Genomic DNA, 15,676 nt, shown 5'->3' on the forward strand with positions numbered 1-15,676 from the left:
TATTAAGTGGTCATAAAGCAGACGGTTACATATAGAACAAGGCAGTTGTGGCTCCCTCCTTTCCCCATCTCAGATAGGATCCAGGAGATCAGGAAGACCCCCTCCTGGCATGATGAAAGGCTCCGAAGAGCTTCCATGCAGGAATGTTTCGGGAGCAGAGCAGAGATGCGCACAGAGGATGTGTGGAGGTCTATGGAGATGTCTACAGAGAAACTAGTGGGGAACAGGGAGGAGAGAGAGGACAGCTGTTCCCATACGATAATTAACAAAGTTAAACTCTGACATGGCAGTTTAAAAAACAGAAAGAGGCAGTTTTTCACAGACAGGGTAGCTGAGCTGGGAAATTCCTTGCTGCAGATGTGTGCAGAAGTTTACATTGCTTCAAAAAGTGCCTAGACAGATTTTTGGAAGAAAAATCATTGAGGGGTAATAACTATAAAGATATCACCCTTCTCTTTGAAACTCTGTTATCCATATGAAGTATTGGAGGCTGGGAAAACTGTCTGAGTACTGCATACTTGCCCTGTATTTGTACTCTTCTCTCAACGTCTGCTCTTGGACACTAGTTGAGCTAGGTGGGTCATTGATCTGATCCAGACACGTTGTTTTTCTCTTTTAAGGGCTCCAATATGTAAAAAAAATCTTTATCATCCCCTCTTACATACCGTCCAATTTTCAAATTTCATTGCAGAAAGATGAGCCCACATCTGCTTTCCCAGGGCGGCTCCAAAACCGTTTCTGAGTAGGTTGTTAGCGTTGGCTTTTCCTCCAAAGCCCACCTCTCCCCCAACCAGAGCTCTCTGACCACAAACTCAGACTGTATCACAGTGTCCTTTTATTCCAGCAGTAACAAGACCATGATATACTGCTGACCAAACCGCCACCCCTGAGCAAAGCCAACCAGCAGCTTACGCCTGGAGACCCTTTATGTCCTGAAGTACCTTTGTTTTATGGTTGCTGTTTAGTGATTCTGCTCATCCACACGCGATGCTAAAAGTTATTCTGGATCCAGTCATGCCTTGGAAAACTGCAAGTCTAACTAGGACAGCTAAACTCCAACCTGCTTTTGTTCATTCCTCCTGCTTATCATTAGTGTTAATATCAACTTGTCAAGTTGATCTTGATGTACAAGCCCTGTACAGCCTGCTGCACGACTCCTTTTCCTTTTCCATGGACACATCTCTCACTTGCGCTCAGCAAGGTCTGAGCAAACAGCCTGTGGCCCTGGCCAGCAGCAGGGTCCTGCTTCAGTGCAGGGCAAAAAATATGCATCACAAGGTAGCATCCTTCTCGTCAAGGTTTGGCACCATCCTTTTAATAGCAGGGACCATCCTCCTCATTTCCCAGGGGAGAGTAATGAAAACTCAGAGCATCCAGCAGAGTTCATTCAGGAAAATAACCCCAGTAATCTCTGGGCCTGGTGGCCATCACTTCTGCTGTTGGCAGCTTGCAAGAAGCAGGTACCAGAAGTGTCTTGTCGCTGGTTGGCTTTGGGGGAGGGAAGCTAGGGAGTGTCCATGCCGGTATCTCATCTGGTTGGACGTGAGATGAGATTTATCACTGGGAGCAGTGGCAGGACAGCAGAGCCTGCCATGTAATTCATGTGATTCCCATTGAGGCAGGACTGGCTGAGCAGGGAACGCAGCCAGAAACACAAAATGCGTTGCCTAAAGTCCAGGAGCGAATTCCCAAGACCTTCCTTGTCTGGGCTGGGCTCAGAAAATGCCAGACAATGCTCTTGCCCTCTTAGTTGAATTACTTATCCCCTAAGGTCTCTTCCTCCTGCCTGCCATAACCCACCTGGAAGCGCCCGAGGAGCAGCACGTAACGCCTTCTGGCTTTCGTTAGGAGGACAGGAGGGCTCTGCACACACGTGTGCACATCGTGGTCCCTACCCTTAGGTGGGATTGATTTCTGAAGGGACACGATGCCGCTGCTTGGCTACATTTCAAGTCTTTCGTAACTGATGATTATTTAAGACACGTGTTGCATCACCGCTGTGTGTGCTGGATGAGTGCTGGACTCTGAGAGTGGGCTGGAGGTTTTTTCTCCCTTCCCCTAAAATAATACAGCAGATACGGCTGGGCATGGCATCTGCAGGAAAAACACTGCAGTGCCACGGCCTCTGAGTGTTTGCCTAGTGCCAGCTGCTCTGGGTAGCCACACCGAGCTGTGTCACACCTTTGGGAAGCAGCGCCCACACAGTTTTTCTCTTCTGGTGGAAGGTACTATGAGAGTTTACTATGCTGTTGTAGAGTCACTACTGACACTCCCTAAGCCCAGTGCTTATCCTCTGAATCCTTACTCTACAGTCACTAAATATTAAATGGGTTTAATGCTAAATACACATCAAGCTATTCATTCATCAGTGAAAGAAAGGAAGAAGTTTGGATACAAGCTAAGGTCAGATACAGATAACAGACGTTAGAAATGCCCATTTCCATCCATGAACTAGGAAGGAGCACTCGGGTGGAGACATCTTCTCATAAACATCTAGAGTTAGATGAGATGACTCCTACTCATGACAACCTTGATTAAAAACTCGGCATTTGCCAGGACACGATGTTGGAGCTGACCCTCAAGCGCCTCTGTACACGGAGTAGAAAATAACCCAGCAGTGACTCAGCTGCGTCTGTTGACAAATGGGGATCTGCTTTTTCAATCAAATACAACGCAAGCCAACAAAACGAGGCTGGGGTATCCCACGCACAGCCTTTCCTTCATGGAGGAGACATGGACAGAGGCCAGGACCGACAGGACGGAGGAGCAGCTGGGAAGATGCTGCTGTCTCCAGGCTTGCTCTCCTGAAGTTCCCACTCCCCTGTCTCAAACCCGCCCCAGACCAAGACCCAAGCTGTGGCTGCCACTGCACTGCCTCTTCTCGAGCACTGAGGACGTGAGCTTGGCCTCAGCTCGGTGTGAGCACCTCGGGTGTGCGCAGTGCGATCTGGATGCTGCCTGCAAAAAGACTGCCAAGGTATCACCTTTGAGGCAAGAAAAAGCCAACAGGTGTTTAACCATTTTATTGCCATTAACCTCAACAGACGTGCATGTACATCTGTGTAAGCCTTCCCACAGGTATCCAGCTCTGACCACAGCCCGTGACCTCAGCTACACCTCTTCATCTGAGAAGGCAGCCAGCAGAGCCTTTGGCATAGGCAGTACAACCCTGGGAGAAGGTTCCCTTGGTGGCAGAGGGCCTGGGGAGGGGTCCCCATCCACACGCTGCACGTAGGCTGCTGCCAGCGGTCTGTTCCCGTGGGATAACTCCGACAACAGTCCTTTCTGCATGCAGTGTCTCCGGCATCAATGGTGCTGCTACCACGTGCTGTTGAAAACAGCAAATGAAGGAACAAGAAACTATTTACTCCCTATTTTCAATATTACTGTGTGGAAATATTTAATATCAGCTAGTCCTTATAGAGTATCTGCCTTTTGTAGCCTCAGTTCGATGAGCTCCTCTCCCTGTATTTGGGAAATGCCATTTCTTGTGCATTTTGCTTTTAGCAGCGTAATGTAGTCGGGCTTCACCTCCCTGAGCCCAATAAACTGAGTGACTCAGAAACCTGCAATCTGCTTCAAAACAAAGCGTTTAAAATAAAAGATATAAGCAGTAACGGAGCTGCTCAGCTCAGGAGTATAAATGCTAGAGGGTTACTCATGTACTCAAAAACCTTCTAACCTTTCTTCAGCTTTTTTTAACCCCTGCAAGCCCTGGGCAAGGCAGGCTGCAAATAAGAGCTGATGTGTCATTTCAGATATGCTTCCACTCCAGTGTGCAAACCCTGGAGCTGGAAAGTGGAAGGAGCTCTGATGCCAGCACCGTGCAATGAAGATGACACGGAAGGGGGGGAGCCGAGCACTCGCTCCACGGCCTCCAAAGCGCTCTTGTTTCTGCTGGTTAAACAGATGCCAGCTTCTGAGGGGATTATGTGTCATCGAGCACGTTGGCTGCGACAACTAATTATCTCCAGCAACAGTTTGGCCTTGAGATTTGTGGTTCAAAGGGCATACTGGGAGTGCTGTCATCCAGCGCCATGTATAGCAATTTGTCCCCACTTGGGTTTCCCTGTTCCCAAAGAGGTGACACCCCCATCACATCCCCCCCTCTGCCAGCTCAGGCTCGCACCCAGCAGACCAGCAGGTCCTTCCAAGCAGCATGGGCAGGGAGCACCAGCGCTCTGGTGAAGCCTCAGAGATACCTCCAGCAGGAACCGAGGAGAACAAGCAGCAGCTAAAATCAGCTCAGCATCCAAACAGCAGCCTGCCTGAGCTTCCCATTCCCGCAACTGGATGTTAACGTGGCAGCTGTGCCGTGGCACACTCCTCCAGCTGAGCTTCGTGGGGCGCACACGCCAAAGGGGTCCAGCTCAGCTGTGGCCAAATCCAGGGGAAAAAAATATCTGCTGCAGCCTGAGATGGGAGAAATTCTAGGGGAGAGCAGCCAGAGGAGTAAACAGTTTTGGAATGCAGCCTCAAAACCAGCACTGAAGATATTGTATACCTTCATATAAACTGATGGCTGACCCTCATCGAGACTACAAGGAACAGATGAAAAGCAGACCCAGGCAACTGAAAGAATTTAAGTCATTGAGAAACACATGGAGAATGATGGAAAACACTAGAGATGAGGAAAGAGATGAAGAGGGGAGTTAATAGAAAAGGCAAAGGGTGTGTTGGCAAGCAGGTATCGGAGCTGGGGTGCCCAGCAGCCGGGCTAGATGCATTGGCGTGGGAGTGACCCCGAGGCACTCGACTCACGGAGCTCAGCTCACCTGAAGTCAGGACAGGCTGAGTATTGGGCATACGGAGTAGTCCTCTGTCACAGCACCAGTTAAGCACTGGGAAGCAGTGCCCTCACCCAGACAGATGCTAGAGACCCCCCAGCCGAGGTTCCTGTGGAGATATCCCAACTGGGATTGGAAGCTGGATGCTGTCAGGGAGGAGAGGGTGGATGGGATGGATCCTGCTTGGCTCTCCTCCCTCTATCGCTATCATCCTGCCCCCTCGAGAGGCTGGCAGGCTGCATCAGCTCCCCCACACCTCTGATCCCCCAGAGTAACTTGGGTGGATCCAGGCATATGAGGCTACATCACCGCCGTGGACAAGGATGCGAAGGGAGGTGAGGCTTTCCAAACCTCAGAGCCAGGTTGTATGCAGGATCAAATCAAATCTGGAGCTAATTCGCTGTCAGGCAGCCAAGGGGAACGCTGCATGGAAGAGCCGTAGGCTGTGCACACCAGTAGCGAGCATGAGAACGCCCTGAAGTCCCAGTACACGGCCTGGGGTTTAAAGGATGCTGCTGTTCACAAGCAAATCATTGCAGGTTGAAGGCGGTAATTACAGTAACGAACTACTCTGTCACTGTGCTGCTGTGATGCCGAGTCCTTTGACCAGTTTGCAATAGATTTCTTCATTTGCTGCACTCCCAGCATTAAAGGAGGATCTCAAAGGCAAGAATAATTAATAGGGAACGTTAAATTGAAGAGAGTTGAATCATAGGAAAATACAGAAAATGAAGATGGAGGAAGTGATAAAGGTCTTCAGGGTAACTGCCAAGAGCTGCAAGAGGGAAAGAAAATCCTTCCCTCTCTTACACCTCCACTTTTTATCATCACCTTGAAGTATTTTGTTCCTGAGGAGAGAGGAGAGGCTGGGTCTCTGAATAACAGCACTGCAGAGCTGCCTGGGTCTGCGGGGACATGTGAAGAAATGCAGCTGTCTCTTAAATAACAGGAGTTGACACCAGTTGTGAATAGATGAGTGATCGTGGCTTCAGCCGTCACAGCGGAGGATCTGATTTCAAATGAAGCCCCATTCATCCATCCAGGGCCCATCATAAGGCTATTAAAGGAGCATCTGTCACAAAACCACAATGGCTTTAAATGCTAGAAAAAGGGCACAATAAAAATAAGCCTGCTTAGCTTATATACTTTTCTCTGGGTGATGTGATTCTTGTAGTTCTTTAGCAAAAATGAATGATAAAAATGATGGGCAGCCAAAATACATGATGCGAGCGGGGTGAGGTTTGTTTTTCACCTTAGCGTAGAGTTTGGTTGTCTGTCTGTTTTTCCAGGCTAGCGGGGTAGGCATGAAAGCTGGTGGCAATGAGTTTTGTCGAGTGCACACCCCTGGCACGTTAGGCGTCTTGCTCCGGAGGCTTGGCTCAGAGCACTCCCTCCAGGACACAAATGGAAAGCCTTTTCTTGCTTGCTGATGCAGCCGGGAAGGCATCTCTGGGGGCAGGACAGGGCGGCGCGTTCAGGCCAAGCGGGATGTGCTTTGGCAAGGCACGGGGGAAGTGTGCTCACTACCAAGTCAGTGTGATTGGGTTACGCATCAGGACTAAATCCACACTCTTTGTTTAAAAAAAAAAAAAATCGCATTTAGCTAAACTGAAAGAGAAAGTCAAGCTTAGACATCATGGCTACCTTATGTGAATGGTTCCTGCTCATACCTTCTTGCACTCACCAGTGAACTCGTACTCACCAGAGACAAAAATGTCTTTTCCTTCCCTACAACTGCACAGCTCCTCTTACTACTCTTTATTCTCTGCAAGCTGCATTGGGCAAAGCTGCCATCCTCTGGCCAACACCTGAACGGGAACCCTCCCATCCTGCCCCCGGCATCTCACCTCCTTCCCCGCTGCCTCTTTGGGTGACATCCAGGCTGCCAGAAGCACAGAGATCGAAGGGCGAGACCACTGCTCATGCACAGACCTGCTTTCCTATATTCACAGTATATTGAAAGCATCTCATGTGCATTAGATTGATGCTCCTGGGGCTAGAGGTAGGCATTTAGGCCCTGTAATGCACATCAAACCCCCTTTAAGAGGAACTGGAGTGTCTGCATGCAGTTCAATGCCGGTGAGAAAGACTTCACTGTGTGATGCAGCTCTGTTTATAATTCATATTAAATTGTGATCCAAATTCCTCTTTTCTTTATAAATTATATTTAGTTGGGCTGAGTTGTTTTGAAAAATTGTCTTGAATGTGGATGAAAAAATGGATTGTGGTCATATGTGCACAGCTGTTGGGTTCCTCTATAAAAACATTTCACTCCAAAAGACAGGACTTCCTACCCAAAGTTTCAGCCCGTGGAGGCATTGCCTGTGTTCATAGATTTTAAGCCTAGAGCAGAATAAGGGTAAACGTTCTAAAACTATCCAAGTGTTTTAGAAAGCTAAATCTCCCCTCTACCCCCCAAAAACCCCCGATTTATACGCCCAGGTTATCACCATCTAAGCAGGCCCCTGGATTTTGTCCAAGCGCTGCGTCTCCCGCAGTCCCAGCCCTACGCTGGATTTCAAACTGAAGCAGTGACTCACTCAGGCAGATTCATCTCCCTTCATTTGAGCTGACTGAAAGCAAGGCATCTCGTCAGAGCAAGCTCCCTCCTTTCCCAGCAGAGACAGAGGCATCTCCCAAAGGTGACTCAACCTGTCTGTTCTGGGAGTGAGACCTATATGCTCCAACCTCTTATCTGAATAAACCCTTACAGAAAAGCACGTGTGTGTACAGCATCCAGCACAATGGACCAAGTGGGACCTTCGTCCCCCAGGGAATAAAAATAGCAAGTAATATTAAAACTGTGTATTTTCACAGATTGCAATCAGGGCTCACAACGCACGCACACTTAATTTCCTGCTTTCAGCTCACTATCAGATTTTATGCTTAGGTTAGTGGGGTTTGTTAACGTTTCTTTTTCCCCAGAATAGGATTTTTTTTCCTTTAACTACAGTACATTCAGCCATGAAAAATGAGATTGAAAAAGATTAATAGGAAGCTGAAGGATTCATCTGAGATTGACAAAGATTACTGTGTGTCTTAATCCTACCTGTTTTCTCTTTCTTTTCCCTTCTTCTCTTAGCTACCTAGACAGCTTAGATCGAATCGGAGCTGCAGACTACCAGCCCACGGAGCAGGATATCCTCCGAACCAGGGTCAAAACAACTGGCATCGTAGAAACCCACTTCACATTCAAAAACCTCCACTTCAGGTTAGTCTAAAACTGCACGTACCAGTAAATTTTCAGGGTATCTATTTGTCACAGGGTTTCCCCATAGCTCCCAAAGGAGAAATTGTTAAATTGCTGGTTAATGCACGGATGGCTCCCACTGCAGAGGACACGGTGTTTCTGAGGGTCAACATTATGCAATGTTTGGCAATCTTGTCTTGAAAATCACTGCCTTTAAAATAGGAGCTCACGGTACCTTCTTCTAACCCAAATGACACCTCTTTGTTGGGAGGTATAATATGAGATTGGCCCCAAGTCCGATCAAGCCTCATAAATGTAATAATATTTGGCCAAATCTTTTCCCTAAAATCACATGTGGGTCTATCACATGTGGTTAACGCTATATATTGACCTTCATGATGCCAGCCAGTAGAGAGAAGAGGGCATGAAGACAGAAAGCCGCACACACAATATTTAGAGCATATAAAACTCAAGAGCGTGCGGTCTCCACCTCCGCAGACCCTTTGGGACACAGCACGCTGCTGAGGCTCTCCCACAAATCCCCACATCCCTAGCTGTAACTGCTCCTCCTGGTCCTCCTCGGCTCCAGGCTCTGGAGAAGACCCAGCCAGTGGTTAAAGTTGCTTTGTGTTTGGGGCCTTCCAGGGACCGTATGGTCAGAAAATGCTAAGACTGCTAAAGTTTCCTCATAACAAAGAAAGAGCGCGTGCTGATGGCCCTCTCCTGTGCTGTAGGCTCTTTGATGTCGGGGGCCAGCGGTCAGAACGCAAGAAGTGGATTCACTGCTTTGAGGATGTCACAGCGATCATTTTCTGCGTTGCGCTGAGTGGCTATGACCAGGTGCTCCATGAAGACGAAACCACGGTGAGTCTAACTGGGTCTTGGAGGCCCCGACACTTCTTTATGGGATACTGCGTAGCCAGCAACTGCTCAGAGATCACCGAATGCTCACTGGGGTGCTACAGTAATGTGCTTTTGTCAGTCACTCCCCCTTGACTCTGAAATCCTGGGGAGATTTGTCCTCCTCCACACTTTTCAAAATCAAGTCCTGCATGCCCAGGTAACGCTTCCTTGCACTGGTAAAGTCGCAGTGTTTTATTTCTCCTTTCTAGCTGAACTGTGTGTTTTCAAAATGTTAACGGGACCCTATATCCAGAAAGAGGAGATATAGCTAGGTGGGCTTTTAAAACAACCGTAAGGAAGCGGTCATGCCGTGGTGCAGAGGTGCAGGACGGCCATGCACACCCGAGGCAGGCTCGGGGTAGGAGTATAACCTATTTCTTCAGGCTACAGAAATTCATTTTCCTGAGTGAGACTGGGACTGTTTGATTCCTCAGGTAATTTGCTCTAGGAGAGCTTTTATGACTTCCCACTGTGACATTAGGCTCAAAATACCATCTGGAAACAAAGCTAGTGAGGAGCTGTGTACTCCCTAGTATTAGAGTGCAATTAATACAAGTGAATTAAATACACAGAAAGGATGCAAGAAGACTCATTACTGTCTTCTGGCTGCTCATTCAGTGTGTGTGGGACGCATGCTTTTGGGACTAACGATGACTGAGCCAGCACCCAGTTGCCTTTGTCTAACGAAAAGAAGTCGGAGGCCATACTCAGGCTTTGGTAATGATTTAATCTGTGCCCAGTCTGCGGCAGCATGGAGGGCTCTCTCCTGCCAGCTCTCTCTCTGAGGGTCTTTATTCCCCTGCTGGTAAAGTTGTCAGGCTTGCAGAAAGCTGTTGATGAGGAAGGAATCGAGGGAAAGATTGCAGTTAGGTATCAGTTGTGTCTTCCCAAAAAGGGCAGGGCTGTGGTTTCTAGCCTCTTCTGAGACAGGTTTATGAGCCCTGGCAAACTGTTTGATGAAGTCACCTGGTTGTTTGGGTCGTATTGATGCCAGAATTCAGGGTGATATTAACATCACGACTACGTTCCCTCCAGACTGACTGAGACACCCTACACCGTCTCGTGTCTGCTTATTTATAATCCTCAGTTGTCACTTCCCTCTGACCCTGGCCCTGACATGCTCAAGGATGCTCAGTCCTGTAGGATTTACTGGGAAGGAACCAAAATCTCCTGACATGATTTGAAAAACCCAGCCATTAGCTCAATGCCGTAGAGCTCTGCAGCTGGGCAGGGGAAACACACCCAGGAGATAAAGAAGAATGCGCAGGGAGAGGGCAGACCCAGGGGGCAGGGAGCGAAGCTGTGATCTGAGCAGAGAGCAAGGTGCTCTGTAGGTATAACTTGGGCTGTGACAACCAAACCGTGAAGCCAAAGGTAGCCTTTAATACAGGTCACCTTTGGGCGCCAGTCTACACAAGCCAGAGCCTGTGATTCAAAGCCACAGAGCACAAAATGGAAGGGCTTGAAAGCCAATGCCATTTTTTAAATGTCAGCCTTAACTCAGCTCCTCTGAGATGGAGGTTACAGCATCTTTCCTGCGGATGCTGAGCTCTGCCAGTGACTGTCCATCACCCAGTACCACCCTGGTGACGAGGAGGGTGCCAGTTCAGCCTACCCCCCTGAAGTGCCCTGCTGCAGAAACTGGGATTTGAGCAGCTCCAACTTTGCTCTTGCGTCCGGAAAGCAGGCAAGCTGACATTTGTTTGCTATTTCAATCCCTTTTCACAAAGCGTTTCTGGGGATGCTGAGCAGCAGGAGGGCAGAGGCAGCTGCTGTTCATTTACGCATTCGGTGTAAACGGGGAAAGGATTCGGCATCGCCACCGCCGTGCCTGCAGGACGCCCCCGCCTAACCCAAATAAACAACCCTGAGCAAGGCCAGTGCAAATAGGAAAAAAAGACGGTGTCGGATCTTGTCTGCCCTATTATACCCCCAGGACAAATGGCAGGTGGAAAACGTGGCGCCCACAGACTCGGTCCTCTCCCAGCTGAACCCCCAAGCACTCACTCTCCTCCCTGCTAACGTGGTTCCTCTCCAAAAACTCAGCAGTAGAAGCAGCATCTCTTCAGTCTTGCCGTCTGTCTGCATCCGTCACATCTGCTGGCTTTAATGACGTAAATCAGCTTTTATTGCTTCTCACTTAGAAAACACAAAGAGGAGGCAGCTGAGAGAGTGAGCTGGATGCTGCTCCTCCATCTTCATTTTCTATAGAGATGCTTACTACGGTCCAGGCACTTCCAGCTGTATTAAGCCACTGAAGGTTTGGGGGCTGTACAGATGTCTCTGTGAATATGAAAAGGCTTGTAGAGCTTTCATTGCTGGCGTGGAGCCATGAGAGGGAAACAGCCCTACTGCATCTCAGGTGCCCAAAAAAATGCTTGCAAAGCCAGTGCGTGGAGAGAACAGCTTTTCCTCATGCGCTCGGCGCCCTGTTGACAATAATCACAGGATTTCACAGGGTCTTTTTGCACTTCTCTGAGTCAAACCGCACTTCAGGCAGATGAAACTGCAGTTCAGATAAAGTCAGCTTAACACAGAGCAGGGGCTCGCCTTGTTAAGCTTGGTTAGCGCAAGCGTTGGGACCAGTGTAGTTGTAGGGTCAGCTTGTCTCACTGAAAAAAGCTCATGAACAACAGGTTTACCGTGAATCCTTTCAAAAGAGACTGAGCAAAGAGCTGGTTAAACAAGGCTGGGTGAAATGCCCCCTGACCTGTCCCTGCCCTTAAAATTAAAGCACAGCTCTACACTTGTAAAGTTTTTTTATGGCTTATTGCACTCTTTGTTTTAAAAGACTGAGCACCCATCCTCCTGCAGCAGCTAAAAAAGGGCTATTGTGTGCGAAGCCATCACTCCCTAAGACCAGGTACTCTTTTATAAGGGATATATTTTCTCTCCAGTTCCCTGCCACAAAGAGCAACACGGTGGGAAAGGAGGAAAGCATGTACTTCTCTGTGTCCGGATCAGAAAGACATAAATAAAATAAAGAAAACTTTCTGCATCTGTGATTTCTAGGCCCATACACCCATAAAGACCACGCTTTGCATAGAAACCACTGGTGCTGTTGAATCCAGCCTCTCCCATTGCCCCAAACACCTTCTCACGCCGCTGTTGGAGATCTAAACTGCTTCCCTGCGTGCCCGGCTCCCAGGGGAGAGGAGCAAACCTACAGGGAAATTCAAGCAGCGCCTTCACCCAGTCCCATTGCTGCCAGCCACAGCCCACAGCTAGAGCTCACAAGGCAAAATTACACCCTCTGCCCAGCCCATCCAACTCACAGGACACTGTCTTCAAGGTATAACACCCGCCTCTGCATCTGCCTTTACCGCGTCCATCACAAGGAGTTGCAGGGCTCTGCCATATTTGTACACAGTAGGAACACCCTGCTTTGACTGAACAACTCCATGGATTATGTCTTTGCATAACGAGGCTATTTTGGCTCATTTGTGACTTATCTTTATGTTTTATAAGCTGAGGTTACAGGAGGAAAAGCCTCAGATCTGTAATCTGGGAGGAGAGAGGGACAGCAGTCGTATTAATCGGTAGAACTGGAGAAGACGATTAACAAAGGTAGACTTGCATTGTTCCTTCTAAATGGAATTCCTAAAGGAATTTTAAAAAATACAGCAATGGCATGGGACCTGTCGTGGGAACTGAGACCATCCTGTTTGGTTTTTTCCTCACAAATTCAAAGGAGTCATGCCAAGAGAGGGAGATGTTCATGCTGCACATTGCTGCCTCTGAAACTAAGATATTTAGGTCATCCATATCTAGCCAAGACATGGAAGTATTGTTCGTGTCGCCATTGCTGAGCATGGGGTGGGTTGAAGGCGCTGTGCTGGTGACCCTTGATGTGCATTAGTGTTGGCCTGTTGGTTTGTATTTCATTGCATGACCTGGTTAGCGTGCTGTCTCTGCTGTCATTGGGCAAGGAAAATTGAATTGCAGTGCTCAGAAATTGCCTTAGGAGTGACAAAGCAAGTGGAAGTGGCTTGGGCATCTTAGGAAATATAAGCAGGAGGGGGAATATGGAGTTTCTGTGCTTAGGATTACCGTCAGTGTCCTTATAGTTCGCATGACAGTTAGCACTTAATCACCAAGGAAAACAAAAAAGATTGAATCAACTGTGTGTTGCAGAAATAACCAGGTCTCCTCCCATGCTCTGGTGAAAAAAAGATGGGGTTTATGAGTGTGTTTCTGCCTGGGCAGAGTCTTGACCGCATCATTCTTTCTCCCTCACACTCATTAGAAAGCTGTTTGCCCTTCACCTCAGCGATGGGAACACGGTTGTGCAATGACATCTGAACTCAGCTATAAGCAATTCTGTCTCTTGTCCTGCACAGGAAAAGTTAACTGGACTTTTAATTTGTATGGGCGAGTGGTTATTCCTCTGTAACATGGCTGGTGGGGCTGCTTTCCTTCTTGGGGTGTAAGGCATTTGCAGGCGTAAGGATTTATAATGCTGATTTTGAAATAGGAAGTGACATTAAGAAGCCAATGTTTCAAGAGCCCTTCCCTTAATGATAGGCCCAACATAAAGTAGGAAAAAGCAGCACAATGGGTCCAAAAGCAGGTGAAATAATTTATATCACTTCATATAAAAGTATGAGAAGTGTGATCTTTAATGCCTCCTAGCAGAGTGGGCGCATCTGCCCCATCACAGCAGCACAGGTGCTCCTGAGAGGGGCCCTGGGGAAGCTTTAAGGGACTAAAAGGGTCTTTCACTGTGGATTTACTGGTAGGAGGGGGATTATTTGGGGGCCTTAACTTCTCACTCCTCCTTTAGCAGCAGCCTGTCCTTTTACATGTGGTACCCGGAGACTGCCTCCCCATCCTCACATCTCAGCCAAGGCCTGCCTGAGCTGTTGGAGGTCTCCTACAAACATCTATTAAACTAATAACAGTTAGGATGGGAAAGGCAAGGGAGGCAGCGAGGCATTCCCGATGTTAGCTGGCACCGGGACAGCTTGCGTCCATGCGTGGGCTCCCGGGAGTCCTCCTGGGATGCAACAGCATTTCCAACGTGGCACCAAGGTACGGCAACAGGAGCATCTGTACCAGCTCACCGGAATATTGCTCTGCACCTTTGCCACGCATGGAAAGCGGTTCCTTGGTTTTGAATAATGTCGCCTTCTCTTTAGTGATGGGGAAGGAAAAGATGGATTTTAAGACCAGAACCTTTCCCAGGTAAACAAGGAGGAGTGGGCAGAGCGGTGGTTATATTTACTCAGCTAACCGGCAGAGCTGGGGGAAAAAGCAACATGTAGAGACCAGAAAGCCGGGTCAGGCAGCCTTAGGAAGCTTCGAAACTTGTTTCTGGAACTTGAAAGGAATAGAGGATTTTTACTGTAACTCATTTTCTACAGGGATGTATTGGTTTGTGCTGTGTGTATATTCTGGTTACGACTGGACGCTAGGAGTCACTGTTTCTTGGGAAAACGCTCTCATTTCCTAACAGGTATTAACGCAAATTAATCAAACCATATAAGCAAAGCAGAAGGATTTCTGTAGGATCCTTATGTAGTCTTGCTACTGTAGGAAAGTCAGCTCCACCTAACCGCGAAGCCCAGCTCAGGAGAAGTCCTCAGATTCTATTTCTTAACCAAAACCGATGTCACCCATCGTGCTTCCCGTGCCACGAGGTGCAGTTGCACACCGCTGCTCCCCGCCGGGGCTGTGCAGCGTGGTACGGCGGTGCTGGCGAGGGGCAGCGTGGTAAGTACGGTGACCTCCAGGCTGATGGCTGCTGCAGATGAGGTACGGGTTTAACCCACGAGCAGCATTCGTGTGTTTCTCCGTGCTTTTATTTTAAATCAGCAAGGGTGATAAAAATGTCATTAAAAATGTTCTGTGAGGGACCCTGCTTAAAAAACAGTTAATTGTGTTTGCTTTCTGTTCCCCTGACCGCCCTCCGCTTTCTTCTCTCCTCCCAAAGGCTTTGGGTAGCCAAGAAACTCCTGTACAAAACCTTTGCAGGTTTCTACATGGTTACAATTTTGACACCACAAGTAGCAAAGAGGAGCTTTGCTCTGGGGCTCCCCACCAGCCAGTACAAACTGGGTTAGCAAAAAACAGCACACAGACACGGGATGATGCAGATAAGCGAACATCTTGCAACTGAGACCCAATAAGTAAATACATTTTTACATTTGTACATGACCGCGTCTTCCCCGTGTGTCAGTACAATGCACGGCGGGGAGATGCTCGGTCATTTCAAGTCTGGTAGCAAAGCATGTGGTATACGGTACAGCAAATCGCGCGCGTCCTGTTTCACTCTGGGTCAGATCGGATGTTTCCTTCATCCCCAGAGCCACTTTTATCTAAACAAAACATTCAGCAGCAGCTAAAGTGTATCAATGAAAAGGAAAGCGTTAATCGGTAAAGTGCTGGGCTCAATTATGCTGCCAGCGTGGGTGTGAAATGGAGCGGGAGAGGGGTGAAAGCCCCCGGCTGTCTCCTGCACCACTCTGAATTTCCAAATCTGGTGGGGGGGGACATGCTACACCCGCCCCAAAAAAACTCCAGCAACAAGACTGTGCAGCCCTGTTCTCTCTTGCGTATCTCCTGCGGTCGCTGTAACCAGTCTCGTATGTGCACTAGCGGGTTTGGGGAGTGCTGTCCCAAGGAGATGCCGCTGGGAAAAGCCGAGGAGCCGGTCTGGTCTGTACCATGCTTTGCCTTTGATAACCCCTGACTCTTGGGTGTGCTTCGTCCTCACCGCGCCTGCTCTCTCCGCTACCCGGCTCCCGGCTGAGAGATGGCCACGCGACCGGCGTGCGCACTCCGGCGTCGGCCTCGC

At 48.6% G+C, this 15,676-nt stretch overlaps 1 protein-coding gene across 2 annotated transcripts in view; it reads left to right on the forward strand.

The window, feature by feature from the left end:
- Positions 1–15,676, forward strand: part of GNAO1 (G protein subunit alpha o1) — a 149,182-nt gene that overhangs the window by 113,792 nt on the left and 19,714 nt on the right. For both annotated transcript variants that reach the window (XM_076349384.1, XM_076349383.1), the window contains exons 5-6: positions 7,870–7,998; positions 8,712–8,841. In XM_076349384.1, coding sequence (XP_076205499.1) covers positions 7,870–7,998; positions 8,712–8,841 — 259 coding nt within the window. The remainder of the gene's footprint in view (positions 1–7,869; positions 7,999–8,711; positions 8,842–15,676) is intronic.

Source organism: Aptenodytes patagonicus, chromosome 11 (assembly GCF_965638725.1).
Source record: "Aptenodytes patagonicus chromosome 11, bAptPat1.pri.cur, whole genome shotgun sequence".
Taxonomy (NCBI): Eukaryota; Metazoa; Chordata; class Aves; order Sphenisciformes; family Spheniscidae; genus Aptenodytes; species Aptenodytes patagonicus.